General features: G+C 35.6%; 1 protein-coding gene across 1 annotated transcript in view; it reads left to right on the forward strand.

The window, feature by feature from the left end:
- The window catches only part of CUNH3orf38 (chromosome unknown C3orf38 homolog), a 35,952-nt gene extending 26,290 nt beyond the window's left edge, over positions 1 to 9,662 (forward strand). The window contains exon 5 of the mRNA XM_039255599.1: positions 9,470 to 9,662. Coding sequence (XP_039111530.1) covers positions 9,470 to 9,508 — 39 coding nt within the window. The 3' untranslated portion in view covers positions 9,509 to 9,662. The remainder of the gene's footprint in view (positions 1 to 9,469) is intronic.
- Positions 9,663 to 14,779: the final 5,117 nt, after the last annotated feature.

Below are 14,779 nucleotides of genomic sequence, written 5' to 3' on the forward strand. Positions count from 1 at the left end.
GCCCCTAAAATATGTGGTTTTTAAAGAACTGTAAGAACTGGGAGAAGGTAGTGAGACCAACTTTGGTAGGAAGCAATCAAGGGAGGTAACAAGCTAGCCAAAGAAGCAAAGGGATGAAAGGCAGAGATGAAGTGAAGAGGGCAACACAGGGAGGAGAACACCTAGAGCTACTGCCCTGAAATTGGGAGCAAACTCAGAGGACTGATGATGGCGTGGTTCCATTTGAACATGGAAATAAAGACCAGAAGGAAATATAATTTACAATGCTTCAGGAAAAATCTTTGTTTCTTAGGGTTTCTATTTTATTCATATACAATAAGAAGATAATTAGGGCTTTCTAGCAGAGAATTATGATTTGGTGTGTGCTTTCATAGTACTAAATTGACACAGAATAAATCAAGACTGAGAATGTAAAAATGATGAATCTGATATGTGAGGCATACTTAAGAGACCACTGCAATATTCCAGGCAAGAGATGATGAAGTACCTGTAGATATGACAGTGGCAATTGAAGTGGGAAAGGAAAGATGGGCATGATAAAGAATACTGAGATGAGAATTAAAAGATTCAGAGTGATGGAGCATGGGATGTGGGAATGACATGGAAGACCCACTGATAACTGCAACCCTTTGAGGCTAGGTGAAAGTATTGTTATGACAATAGAAATAGAAATATAGGAGAATGTACTGGTTTTGAAGATAATTCAGTTATAAATACATAGAATTTTATATATTCCTTATAGAGATAGTGAGAAAGCAACTAAGTGCCATGTATGTGCTCCATGATGATATTATAAGACTGGTAATTATGATTCCATCCAAAGGAAACAAAGAAAATATTGGTAGAAAAAATATTTCTGGAATGAGGTCCGAAATGACTATTTGTAGGATACTAAAAGTGAACCAGGAAGAGTTGTATAACCAGTGCTAAAAAGCAACTAGTTCAGTGGTCATATCGTCATGCTGAACTGAGGTGAAAGAACTAGAACTGAATAAGACGATTCATAGGTCACTTGTGTCTATTGAGAAAGTACTTTAAAAAAATGGCCAAAATTATAATGTATTGTTTAAAAACAATTTGCTTAAACATTGCGTAGAAATAAATGGTAAAAAACCTGAAAGCTTTTCCTCTAAGATCAGGAACAAGACAATGATATCCACTCTTACCACCTTTATTCAATACACTACTGGAAGTCCTAGTCACAGTAGACAAGAAAAAATTAAAAAAATAAAAAGCATAAAAATTGGTAAGAAAGAGGTAAAACTGTCACTATTTGCAGATAACATTATAACTTATATAGAAAAACCTGAGGACTCCACAAAAAACAGAACTAATGAATTCAGTAGGTACAGGATACAAAATTAATATACAGTAATCTGTCCTGTTTTTATACACTAATAACAAAGTAGCAGAAAGAGAAATTAAGAAAGCAATCCCATCTGTAATTTTATTAAAAAGAGTAAAGTACCAAAAAGCAAAAGAATAAAGTACCCAGGAATAAATTTAACCAAGGTGAAAGACCTGTACTCTAAAACCTGTAAGACATTGAAGAAATTAAAAACAAAAAGAAATAGTAAGATATACCGTATTCATGAATAGGAAGAGTTAATGTTAAAGTGTTCATACCACCCAAAGAAATCTACAGATTCAGTGCAATTTGTATCAAAATACCAATAGTAGTTTTCACAGAACTAAAACAAATTGTCCTAAATTTTGTATGGAACCACAAAAGACACCAAATAGCTAAGGCAGTCTTGAGAAAAGAAAAACAAAGCTGGAAGTCTCACAATCTCAGATTTCAAGCTATACTACAAAGCTGTAATAATCAAAACAGTACAGTACTGGCACAAAAATAGACACATGGATCAATGGAACAGAATAGAGAACCCAGATAAACCCATGCTTATATGATCAATTAAATCTATGACAAAGGAGGCAAGAATATAAAATGGAGAAAAGACAGTTTCTTCCATAAATGGTATTTAGAAGACTGGACAGCTACTTGCAAATGAAATGAAACTGGACTATTTTTTTTTACACCATATACAAAAATAAAATGACTCAAAGACCTAAATGTAAGACCTGAAAACATAAAGCTCCTAAAAGAAAACATAGGCAGTAATCTCCTGAACATTGGCTTTTTTTCTACATATGTTTACTCTGGCAAGGGAAACACAAAAGCAGAAATAAACTATTAGGACCACATCAAACTATAAAGGTTTTGCACAGTGAAGGAAACCATCAACAAAGTGAAAAGGCAACCTACTGAATGGCAGATGATATTTGTGAATGATATATCTGATAAGCAGTTAACATCCAAAATATGTAAAGAACTCATGCAACTCCACATGATAAAATCCCCAAGTAATCTGATTTAAAAATGGACAGAAGAACTGACTAGACATTTGTCTGAAGAAGACATGAAGATGGCCAATTGACACATGAAAGACTATTCAACATGACTAATCATCAATGCAAATCAAAACTGTAATGAGCTATTACCTCCCACCTGTCAGAATGACTAGTATCAAAAGGACAAGAAATAACAAGTATTGGTGAAGATGCAGAGAAAAGGGAAACTTCATGCACTATTGGTAGAGTGTAAATTGGTGTAACCAAAGCAGTTATGGAAGTTCCTCAAAAACTTAAAAATAGAAATACTATATGATCAGTAATTCCACTGCTGAGTATTAACCCAAAGAAAATGAAAACACTAATTCAGAAAGATACAGGCACCCCTATGTTTATTGCAGCATTATTTACAATAGCCAAGATATTGAGGCAACCTAAGTATCTACTGATAGATGAATGAAGAAAGAAGATGTGATATATATATATATATATATATATTTATATATATGTCCAACATGGATGGACATATAAGGTATTATGCTAAGTGAAATAAGTCAGATGGATATACCATATGATTTCACTTATATGTGGAATCTAAAAAACAAACAGAAACAGAAACATACTGATAAATACAGAGAACAACCAATAGTTGCCAGAGGGGAGGAGAGGAGGGGGTAAAATAGGTAAAAAGGATTAAGAGGTACAAATTTCCAGTTATAAAATGAACAAGTCACAGGGATTACAAATACAGCATAGGGAATGTAGTCCATAATATTGTAATAACTTTGTATAGTGACAGATGGTAACTACACTTATCATGGTGAGCATTGTGTAATGTCAAATGTCAAAATCACTGTGTTGCACACTTGAAACTAATATAACCTGCTATGTCAACTGTACTTCAATCATGAAGGGAATTTATGTACAGAAAACTCTAATAAAGTTCTGATTATAACTTAGTTTTTAAGCACATAATATTTCTAATGCTATTTTAATTGATTTTGACATTTGGTTCCAATTATTTGACTGATGATTTCTTACTCCCCTTCCTATTTATCGCTCTTACAGGGATTTTCTCATCTTCAGGGCATTTACCAAACAATAGTTTCTAGAAATAGTTACAGGACAAAAGAAGTGTAGCGAAATAGTCTCAGTTCATTTTTCCCATTGACAGAGGCATCTTCCAAAGCCCTGAAGCTTTAGAAATGACCTTGCTGTAGTGATTTTAGTGATAATGCTATCCTGTTAACCTCTTTTAGCTACATTCATTGAATTAGTGGAATTAGTTTTTCTTTTTAACTAGTCATCAGTCAGTACATGATGTACCCAGTACCTCAGATATAACAATATAATTTTGACATTCCATAATTCCATAATAACATATGTGATTCAGAATTATACAGTTATAAGCACCAGCATATAATAAGATGATTTAAAAATTACTTGCATATTTCAGGCATTCTAAATATTACCAGCCATCTACCATGGACATCAAAGTATATTAAGAGCTGATGAGAAAACCAAAGGAGGTGATAACATTGCTGCTTTCTTCTAGGAGGTACATACTTGGGGAAATCCTTGCTGTGTTATCTGCAGAATTTAATATAGAAAGTTGTCAGTGTTGGATGAAGGAAAAACGAATGAATGATTATAGTTAACAAAATACCATTTCTCCATTCCATGGTAAAATTGCTGTCTAGCCAATCAAGGCATTTTATAGATTAATATTTTTTTACTACAGTAAAAATTTTTTTAATGTTTTCTTTTTAGTTTTTTTTAAATGTTTTATTTATTTCTGAGAGAGAGAGAGAGAGCATGAGCAAGGGAGGGTCAGAGAGAGAGGGAGACACAGAATCCGAAGCAGTCTCTAGGCTCTGAGCTAGCTGTCAGCACAGAGACCAAGGCAGGGCTCGAACCCATGTGAGATCATGACCTGAGCTGAAGTCGGACACTTAATCGATTGAGCTACCCAGGTAGCCCTAGATTAATATTTTCTTAACAAGGTGGTCAAATCCATTATCATGTACCAGGCTCTTGGAGTGTTCACTCAACCAACCCCCCCCCGCCCAAAAAAAAAAACAAAACAAAACAAAACCAAAAATTGTTATCAAAAAGGCTTGACCAAGGAGGATTGGGAAATTTAGTTAGATTTTTCTCCCTTTTTCCTTCATTTAGGAAATACCTGTACTTCTCATTCAATACTAGAAAGAGGGTGGTGCACCAAGTCCCTTTAAAGAGTAGATGTGAAAACAGTATATCTTAAATAATCCAATGGCACAAAGTTTTGAAAAAATTATAAAATTTAAGCTTAACTCAGGTTAGCACCTCAGGTTGTCATAGATTAGATACATTTTGGGGGAAAGGGGTAACAGTTAATAAAGGAACTTACTGCTAAAATAGAGAAATGTATAATGTAGTTCCCTCTAGTTTTTCTTTCTAAATCATATATTTGAAGTTTTTTTGTTTGTTTTTTTAATTGATTTGGGACATGTGTAGCAGGAAAGGGAGGAGTGAACCATTAGAAAAGCAACCACGGTAAACTGTGCCAGCGTGTCATTAAGCTATGATAACTAAGGGATACTAATAAAATTTTGGACTAAGATTAATTTTTCAGGAAACTATTCAAATTAGTTCCATTTAGCATTGAATACATACTTGGGTACATTACCCCTTACTTAAGACCTGGAAAGCATGCATTTGCACAGAGTAGGAAGCTATTCTAGATCTGGCCACAGTGTGGAGATGTTGCAACACAGAATCACCTTGCCGTTGCAGAGAAATGCTGAGTTCTCATATTGGAACTAGGATTTCCACTGCCTGAATGAATTTTCCTTTTCATTTTATAACATCTTATCATATATAAATGCTTCCATTTTCCAGTATAAGTTCATAAGTGTGTGTGGCACACTTTTTTTGTAGGGAACATTAGAATTTCTGAGCATCTGGTACCCTTAAATGTTCACATGCAATAAGATGTTTTTAACTGATCCTTCATACTACCACTAGGAATCCTTGTAATGCTAAACAAACCAATTTTAATATATGTAGCGCTCTTGAAAAACCCACTAGTGCATATAAAATAATAGCAAATACCACCACAGTGTGTAGGTTTCATCTAAGAATGAAATTTGTTGGAAAAAGCATTTGTGTGCTTTTTCATGTGCAAATCTAGCTATTCCTTCATTCCATAAACACGAAGTGCCCACTCTATACCACTCACCTTTCCTGGGTAAGGGAGGAGAGACAAAATGACTTGATACCTACTTACTGGAAGAGAGTGACATTAAAGAGATATACAAATACATATTATGCAAGATAAGTGTACTGAAGGGAAAATAAAGAATATAATGAAGTATTATAAGCTAACTCAGTGGAAGAAAGGAAGGAGGGAGTTGATAAGGTAGCAAGGTGAAAGAGTTCCCAGGAAAAGGGAACAGCAGTTTATGAGGTCATGGTTGGGGGTTAGTTTGGCAAGGTCAACAAACTAAAAGAATGTTAACAGGTTACTAGGGCTTGAGCTTGTTGAGGATGATGTGACTAGAATGGCAGGAGGTGACCTGCCAAGTCAAGGGCCAGAACATTAAGGTGAATGATATGACAAGGACTGTACATTTTATTCCAAGTTCTGTGGGAAGTCTTTGGAGGACTTGTAAGAGAGTAAGAAGATTTTGCTCTTTGCTTCCTGCTCTACTATGTAAATTCCAACACTAAATATTAAGAATTTTAAGATTATTTTTACTAGCATTCTTTTTTCTTCGACTTTATACTTCTGTTGCCAAAAAATACTTGAGACAGGAGATGCTTGAAGTTTAAAATCTAAGCTTTTTGCATAAAAATAAAAATTCCTTTGAAAATATCTTTGATTTTGCTGACAATATTCCACTTTTCCATTGGAACATAATTCTCCAGTTAGCAATGGATTTGTGTAATTTGATAGTTGAAAGGAGTTTACCTTTGTTTGGGGGGAAAAAAAGGATCATTAAATTACTAAACTACATTTTAGCAATGTTTGTTAAATTTATTATTCATGGGAAAAAAGAGCCAAAAAAAAAAGAAGAACCCCAAAGATTGAGTACAATACATAATTTGAAGGAATGTAGATCCTTTAAGTTGAGCCGAGGAAGCCTAAGTTCTTCTCTATTAAATGAATTTGCTTTTTCATTTTGTGCAAACAATTTTGCATTCTTTTACACTGAGAATTCCAGCACCTACCTATCTACACAGTGTGTCTTGCAGAGTGATTGATACATGCTGACATGACTTAAGGTGTATCAGAATTGGGTACAAGTTGTTTTTGTTTTTGTTTTTGTTTTACGTTTATTTGTTTATTTTGAGAAAGACAGAGAGCCTGAGTAGGCAGAGAAAGAGGGAGAGAGATTCCCAAGCACTGTCTGCACAGAGCACAACTCAGGTTCCATCTCATGAACTGTGAGATCATGACCTGATCAGAAACCAAGAGTCAGACACTTAATTGACTGAGCCACCCAGGCGCCCCAACAAGTTTTTCAATGTTAGATATTGTCCACACTCAGCAGCTGCAAAGTTGTAACATAATGGAAAAAAGCAACAGAATGATGAGAGTGAATATTATAAGGATGAAATTAAGATAAAATGTTTTCTGAGGTCGAAATCCACTTGTAATCCACCCTCAGGATAGAAGGAATATTTACAGAAATAGATACATGGGAAACATATGTTAAGAATACACAGGTTGGGTGGGATTCATCTGTTTAATGCTTTTTAAAGTGACATTTCAAAGAACTTAAATTGGAAAGGAAGTTCTTTTATATTTGTCCACATACCATTGTTGATACTCTTTCTCTTGTGTAGATTCAGGTTTTCATATGGTATCATTTTTCTTTTGCCTGTAGAACTTTTTTTTTTTCCTTTTCCAGGTCTGCTATGGATTTTCTCAGCCTTTTTTTTTTTTTTTTTTTAAGAATGTCTTTATTTTACTTTCACTATTAGCTCTAAAAGCTATTTATTCTGGGTAAAGAATTCTAGGTTGACTTTTTGTTTTCTGTCTGCATTTTAAAGATATGGGTCTATTCCCTTATTTCTGACAATGAGAAACCTGAAGTCATTCTTATGTTTGCCCTCCATACATAATGTATGTTTACCCCTCCTCACTTCTCTGGCTGTTTTTAAGATTTTCTCTTTATCACTTGTTTGCACAATTTAATTATGACATTCTCAGGGTAGCTTTTTTTTTTTTAATCTTGCTTGGGATTGGTTAAGGTTTTGTCTGAGTTTATATTTTTTTTATCAAATCTGTAAAATTTTCTCCTGTCATTTCTTCAAATATTTTTTTCTATTCTACCCTTCCTTCTCACCCTGTTTTTCTACTCAAGACCCCACAAGACATATATGTTAGGCTGCTTGATATTGTCCCATAGGACAATGAGGCTCTTAATTTAGTTTAATTTTTTCTATGATTTTGGACAGTTTACAGTTTTTATTTCTGTGTCTTCCAGTTTATATCTTTTCTCACCTCTGAAGTGTTTAATTTTATTGTCAACCCCACCCAGTGAAATTTTCATGACAGATAATGATATTGTTTCATTTGTGGAAGTTTCATTGGACTATTATTTATTTATTTAAATGTTTATTTATTTTTGAGAGAGAGTGAGTGGTGGAGGGACAGAGAGGGGGGACAGATGATCTGAAGCAGGCTCAGTGCTGACAGCAGAGAGCCCGATGCAGAGTTTGAACTCACGAACCCTGAGATCATGACCTGAGCTAAAGTATGACGCTTAACTGACTGAGCCATCCAGGGACCCCTGATTATTTTTTATATCTTCCTCATTATATTTATCATTTCCTTTAAAATCTCAGCACGTTTTCAATATATATTTTAGCTATTTTATAGTCTTTGTTTACTAGTTCCATTATCTCAGTTATTCCTTGATCAGTTAATTTGATTGATTTTTTTTCCATATTAAAGTTTATATTTTCCTGCTTCTTGGCACATCTGGTAAGTTTGGGTTGGGTGTCAGACACTGTAAATTTCTCACTATTGGGTCTGGATTTTGTTGCATTTCTTTAATAAGTTCTACAATTTGTTCTAGAAAGCATTCACATTACTTGAAAATAAGGGTGATCCACTCAAAGCTTGCTTTTAAGCCATTTTTGGACTGCTAAATGTTCCCATTCTCTAGGACTAGTTCATCCTGTATAGGATAGTCTTTTCTAGGGACTCTACAGACACCGAGAATATTAACCTGCTGGGCTGTCATAACAGAATACCACAAACCAGGTGGCTTAAATAACAGATTTATTTTCTCATAATTCTGGAGCTTGCAAGTTTAAGATCAAGGTGCTGACAGAGTTGGTTTGTGGTGGGACCTCTCTTCTTGGTTTGCAGATGAACACTCTTCACTGTGTTCTCATATGGCCTTTTCTCTATTCTTGAGCTGATAGACATTAAAGTCTCTGGTGTCTCTTCCTCTTATATAGAAGGACACCAGGCCTATTAGATTAGAGCCCCACCATTATGATCTTATGTCATCTTAATTACCTCCGTAAAGGTCCTATCGCCACATGCAGTCACACTGTGGTTTAGGGCTCCAACCTATGAATATTAAGGGGGGACACAAAGCAGCCCAGCCCATAATGCCCAGCATATTCAGTAACGTTTCTCTACTCTGGCTGGTGGGAACTTGAATGAATAATACTTAGCCTTGTGTATAAGCTGTCAAAACTTCTTTGTCTTATGGATACTCAGTAATTATTTTTTCCTTCGTTTTTTTTTTTTAGAGGGTAGCTTTGTGGTGTTTCACTTTATAATGGTCATATTATTCTTTATTCAAAGACTTTAGGAAACCCCTATGCAGATTTCTGGAGCCCTTTCTTCTGTTTTATCCTCTTCCCTAAAAATTCTAACCTTCTTAGTATATTTGAACATTAGTCTATATTATCTCACCTCAGTGAGACCAACGCCTTATATGCATTCCGCTCCCTGTGCTGCACTTGGAGATTGCCTGCAGGCAGAAAGCTTACATAGGTCTCGGACTCACATTGGTTCTTCTCCTCTCAGGATTTACAGTTCTCTTCTGCCGATTGTTCAATGTCTGGAAAGAGTTACGTATTTTTATACTTTTCTCCTTGTTTCTTGCAGGAGATCACATCTCACAAAAGTTGCTCCTTCGTGGGCTGAAGCAGAAAGTCCTTCTAATTTAACTTTATAAAATTAAAGACTTCCGACTAATTTTTTTCACCAATAAATTATAATATTAACAGACTTATTTCTAGATCTATCTAGAAAGATAGATAGATGGATGATGGATAGAAAGATGAGAGGGGGGGAGAGAGAGAGAGAGGAAAGAAAGAAAGAAAGAAAGAAAGAGAGAAAGAAAGAAAGAAAGAAAGAAAGAAAGAAAGAAAGAAAGAAAGAAAGAAGAAAGAAAAAGTCTAGATATACCTGGAAGGTAGAATATTACCTATCTTGTCAATCTAGACATATTAGGTCATACTGTGGTTCCAATCACATCCTCCCAAAACCTGAAAATTATATTCAGTCAGAATACTACATGAAATCCTTATCAAATAAAATTCAGTCTCTCACAGTGAAAATATTATGACATACGGTGGACAGTTTGCCCCCAGTTTAGAACCACTGCTATAATACACCCTTAGACTGACCAAATATGTAAAAATAATGAAGCTCTTAAGCAGTTGAGATGTCACTGATCTCGTGAACATTTTATAGCAGTGTCACTCAACTTTTTGGCCAAGTGTGAATCGCACAGATGTATGTGTAGGGAGTACCCCTGAGTTCACAAAGTCATACAGATGATGATGATACACACAACGTGCTGGGAACTGCTGTTATAGAGCTCAAACGTGAGTGTGCCTCAGAAGTGGCTGGTGGCCCTGCTGAAACAAGATTGCCAGAACTCCCTCCCTGAGACTTTGATTCAGTAGGTCTGCCAAAGACCTAAGAATGTGCATTTCTTACACTTTCCCAGCTGACACAGTTGCCACCAGCCCTGCACCATGCCTTGAGAATCACTGTCTATGGCATAGTGTTGTTTAACTATGGCAATAGTCATTTTTAAAGCATATACTTTTATTTATATAAAATAGGATAAATAAAGATCTCAGATAAAATTGAGATTACCACGTGGTATAGTGAAAGAAGCGTGGGAACTGGAATTAACATGAAAACAAAACAGGGGCGCCTGGGTGGCTTAGTCGGTTAAGCATTCAACTTTGACTCAGGTCATTGATCTCGCGGTTCGTGGGTTCCATCCCTGCATTGGGCTCTATGCTGACAGCTCAGAGCCTGGAGCCTGCTTCACATTCTGTGTCTCCCTCTCTCTCTCTGCCCCTCCTCTGCTTGCTCTCTGTCTCTGTCTCTCTCAAAAATAAATAAACATCTAAAAAAATTAAAAAAATTAAATGAGAACAAAACAAAAACATTGGTTCAGCTTTTGCCTAACCCTTACTCAAAAGTCATTTTGTATCTCTGAATCTCTGATTCATCATCTGTAGAAAAGGAATTATAAAATATGATTAGCTACCTTACATAAGTCACACACTTTAGTTAATTAATTTTCAATAACAAACACCACTTTTACTCCACTTCTTTCTTCATACACACTTCATGGGAAATAAGTTATACTGATAATAGCGTATGAACTCCTTAACTAAAATGGCTCTCAACAATTCAGGCAATAGTCCATGGAGGACCCTTTATCAGGAAAAATGAAGCATAATAATCTTTTTAATCTTCTTGGTCAATTTTGGAATAGTCCCTAAAAAGTACAGTGGGCACTGAGCTCTGATTGTATAGATTACATCTCAGACCTCTTTAACCCCTTCTTAGAATACACAGAAACTTATTTCAGACCAAACTGAAAACATTTATCTACCTTATTGGACTTTCTGGTTTTCTTTTGGTCATTTATGAGAAATGAACATGATTTCACTTGAGAGTTTGCTTGAAAGCTTTTGCCAGTACGATGCATCAGTAATTAGGAGGTTGTTTCTCAAGATAGACATGTTACACAATGTTCTTTACTGCATTTTCCTGCTGGAAGGATGTGTAATGTATGTTACCACTTCTGTCATTAAGGGTATGGATCTTGCTTAGCATGACATCTTGTGGGATCCTAGTTGTGTGGTATATTTATAGGCATCTAACTGGATGAATAACATCTGATGAGTTCAAAGCACACACATTAATGGTGGTATGGACATCTTTCTGAATAAACTACAAAAACAAATCCAAATTCTGTGGTAATGCTTCCATCTGTCCTATGATATTCATTATTGTAGGATATCATACAGTGGTGGTGTCACAAATGTTATGTCTCTGGAGCATCATGTAACCTTGGGAGCAGAAATATCTGAAGAACCAAAGGAGAGTAAAGGCTATAATTAAAAATAAGCCCCAAGAAATAGTTTCCATGTGGTTGCAAGAAGCCCTTGGGCACAGCTGGAAAATTTCAGGCTGAAGTATGTCGGAACAATAGTTTACAGAGGAAAGTAGCCGGGTTTGTGGTTACCTTTGGAAGTGAAATTTCCTTGCTTGGTTATAATAGCAAACTAGCTATAAAGTTTGGAAGAATATCTTCTGAAGAAGATTGCTACTCCCGGAATTACAAAGAGAAACATAATAGAAGATATTTAGAAATGAGAATAGGGCCTTATATCCACATTAAAAATAACTTAAGAATAGTTTATTAGGTACAAATGAAAATAAGTTCCAAGGTGTAAAGAAAAAATACAGATTATTTAATAATGAAGGGTTAAAGAATCCAAAATTCAGGAGAGGAGATTGGGATTTCATATAAAACTGTAAAAATAAGGTTATAGTTTGGATGTTGTCATACAAATCTCTCTTTTTAGTATTTGAATAAATATCCCAGTATGTCTAAAATTAGCTCATTGTTTCTATTCAGATTTCCTTCTTCTGTATTTCTTATTTGTGTTGTTGTTACTGGCTTGATTTTCCTTCCAGTCATCTAATATTGACATTTTGGTGTTTTTTAAAAAATTTCCCCACTATTCATCTTCTTTATTAAATCAGTTGTTAATTTCTTTCAACTCTACTGCTAATAGGTCATTCACATTCATATCCATTTTAAAAATTGTTTTAAGATGTTGGGATTATTGAACATAGTCTTTAAAAACTGCCAGGCAAGCGGAGGCATACTGTGAAGTTGTAAAGTTTTCAGGTGTGGATAATCATTTGGAAATGGGAGGTGGGGGTGGCAGAGAAGTTAATTTGTGGTTGAAGAAATTTTAAGAAATCAATGCATTGGAAAGCTAGAGTGAAATCCAGGAGTAGGGATAGAAAAGCTAAAAACAGATGTGCGGCAGGCATATGTGGGTAATCATGAATAATATTTTGGATGATAGGGGTGCATTTTAGAACAAGAATGTATACTGCTGCTGACAAGCAGAATTATCAAACTATAAAAAATGATGCCAAAGATGTATCTATCTGGGGTGGAAATGAGTTGAGAGAGTAGCTTCGGTTAATGTTTTGTTAACCTTTAGACATATTATTAGTAAATTGTTGGTTTTGGGAATATGATGTTGGGGATTTATTCAATTTTTTTTTTCAAATAATGGTTAAGTTTTTATTGTTACAGAAAAGGAAGCTTAAGAGACTAATGCAATCTATAGTTGTATTAATATGCATGGTGGCTCATTGTTTGGATATCAACATAGGACAAATTTAAGTACTTTGTGTAAGATCTATACCATAATGTAAGTTCAGTGAGTCACTCAAAGGATGCTAGGATCATCCCCGTTGTGTTAGTTTTTATTGCTGTATAACAATCTGTCACAAACTTAGCAGCTTTAAAAATGTCATTTATTACTCATAGTTCCATAAATGAGAAGTCTGGATGACATAGCTAGGCTCGCTGCTCAGGGTCTCACTAGGCAGCACACAGGGTATTGACTGGTTTTGTTATCCAGATATCTAGATGAGAACAGGAATCCTCCTAATTCCTATTATTGGCAAAATTCAATTCTTTGCAGTTGTAGTAGAAAGGTCCCCATTTCCGTGCTGGCATCAGAAGGCAGCTAGTCTTACTGTCTGCCTTCCACTTTGAGTGGCTCCTTCCATGTTCCTAGCAGTGAGTCCTTCTCAGGCTTCAGATTACTCTCCCTCTTCTGCTATCAGCTGGAGAAAGCTCTCTGCTTTTAAAGGCTCATGTGATCAGAACCAAGCCCACCTGGAAAATCTCCCCCATCTTGAAGTCCACTGTGCCACAGAGCATAACATAATCTCAGAGATGATACTCACAGGCTGGTGATTGAGGGAAACATCTTTATTGCAGGGGTTGGATTTTAGAAATGTTGCCTTTCACACCTGAGTGATGTCAGCAATGGAATATTAAAGGTGTGGGTCACAATGCTCTCCAGTAAGAACAGCAGACAGAATGATGGAATTGTTCTTCCCACTGGGTCTGTAGATTCTGTCATGTCTCCTTTTGTTTTATTTTTTATTTAAGTAATCTCTACACCTAATATGGGGCTCAAACTCATGAGTCCAAGATCAAGTAGCTTAGTTCTTCCAACTAAGCTATCCAGGCACTCTTTGTCTTATTTTAAATAAAACTGGATACTGGGTGGCTCAGTTGGTTAAGCATCTGACTTCAGCTCAGATCATGATCTCACTGTCTGTGAGTTTGAGTCCTGCATCTGGCTCTGATAGCTTAGAGCCTGGAGCCTGCCTCAGATTCTTTTATTTATTTATTTATTTTAATTTTTTAATTTTTTTTTTTTTTAATTTCTAGGAGAGAGAGAGACAGCGTGAGCAAGGGAGGGTCAGAGAGAGAAGGAGACACAGACTCTGAAATAGGCTCCAGGCTGTGAGCTGTCAGTCAGCACAGAGCCCGACGCGGGGCTCGAACCCATGAACCGGGGGATCATGACCTAAGCGAAAGTCGGACGCTTAACCGACTAAGCCACCCAGGCGCCCCCTGCCTTAGATTCTGTGTCTCCCTCTTCTCTGTCCCTCCCCTGCTCGTGCTCTGTCTCTCTCATTCTCTCTCAAAAATAAACATTAAAAAATTAAAAGAAAATTTTAAATTGATTTAAATAAAAAACAAATTGCAGCAGAAAAGCAAAATAAACTCTATTTCTAAGACCAGAATGCCCTGATTAAGTGAGAGGTGTTAATATAGGAATTAATAATTTTCAAAGAACCAATGTAAAATTCATATAGGATGACATTTAACAAAGTGAATATGGAGACGTCTTTGGCAAATTTGAAGACAATGAAGTCACCATCATGTAATGCAACCATTCTCATAGATGCTAATAAATTGTATACGTATTGGCCAAAGAACTATAGTGAGATAAAATAATTTACTCTGTTCTTAGTTACTTTCAAGGAGAAGCATAAGAATGAAATCCTGGATTGCCATAATTTTTTGTGGCTTAAAAGAAATTGTGAACTGGAAAA

This window comes from Hyaena hyaena, unplaced genomic scaffold, assembly GCF_003009895.1.
Source record: "Hyaena hyaena isolate Hyena2069 unplaced genomic scaffold, ASM300989v1 scaffold_534, whole genome shotgun sequence".
Lineage (NCBI taxonomy): Eukaryota > Metazoa > Chordata > Mammalia > Carnivora > Hyaenidae > Hyaena > Hyaena hyaena.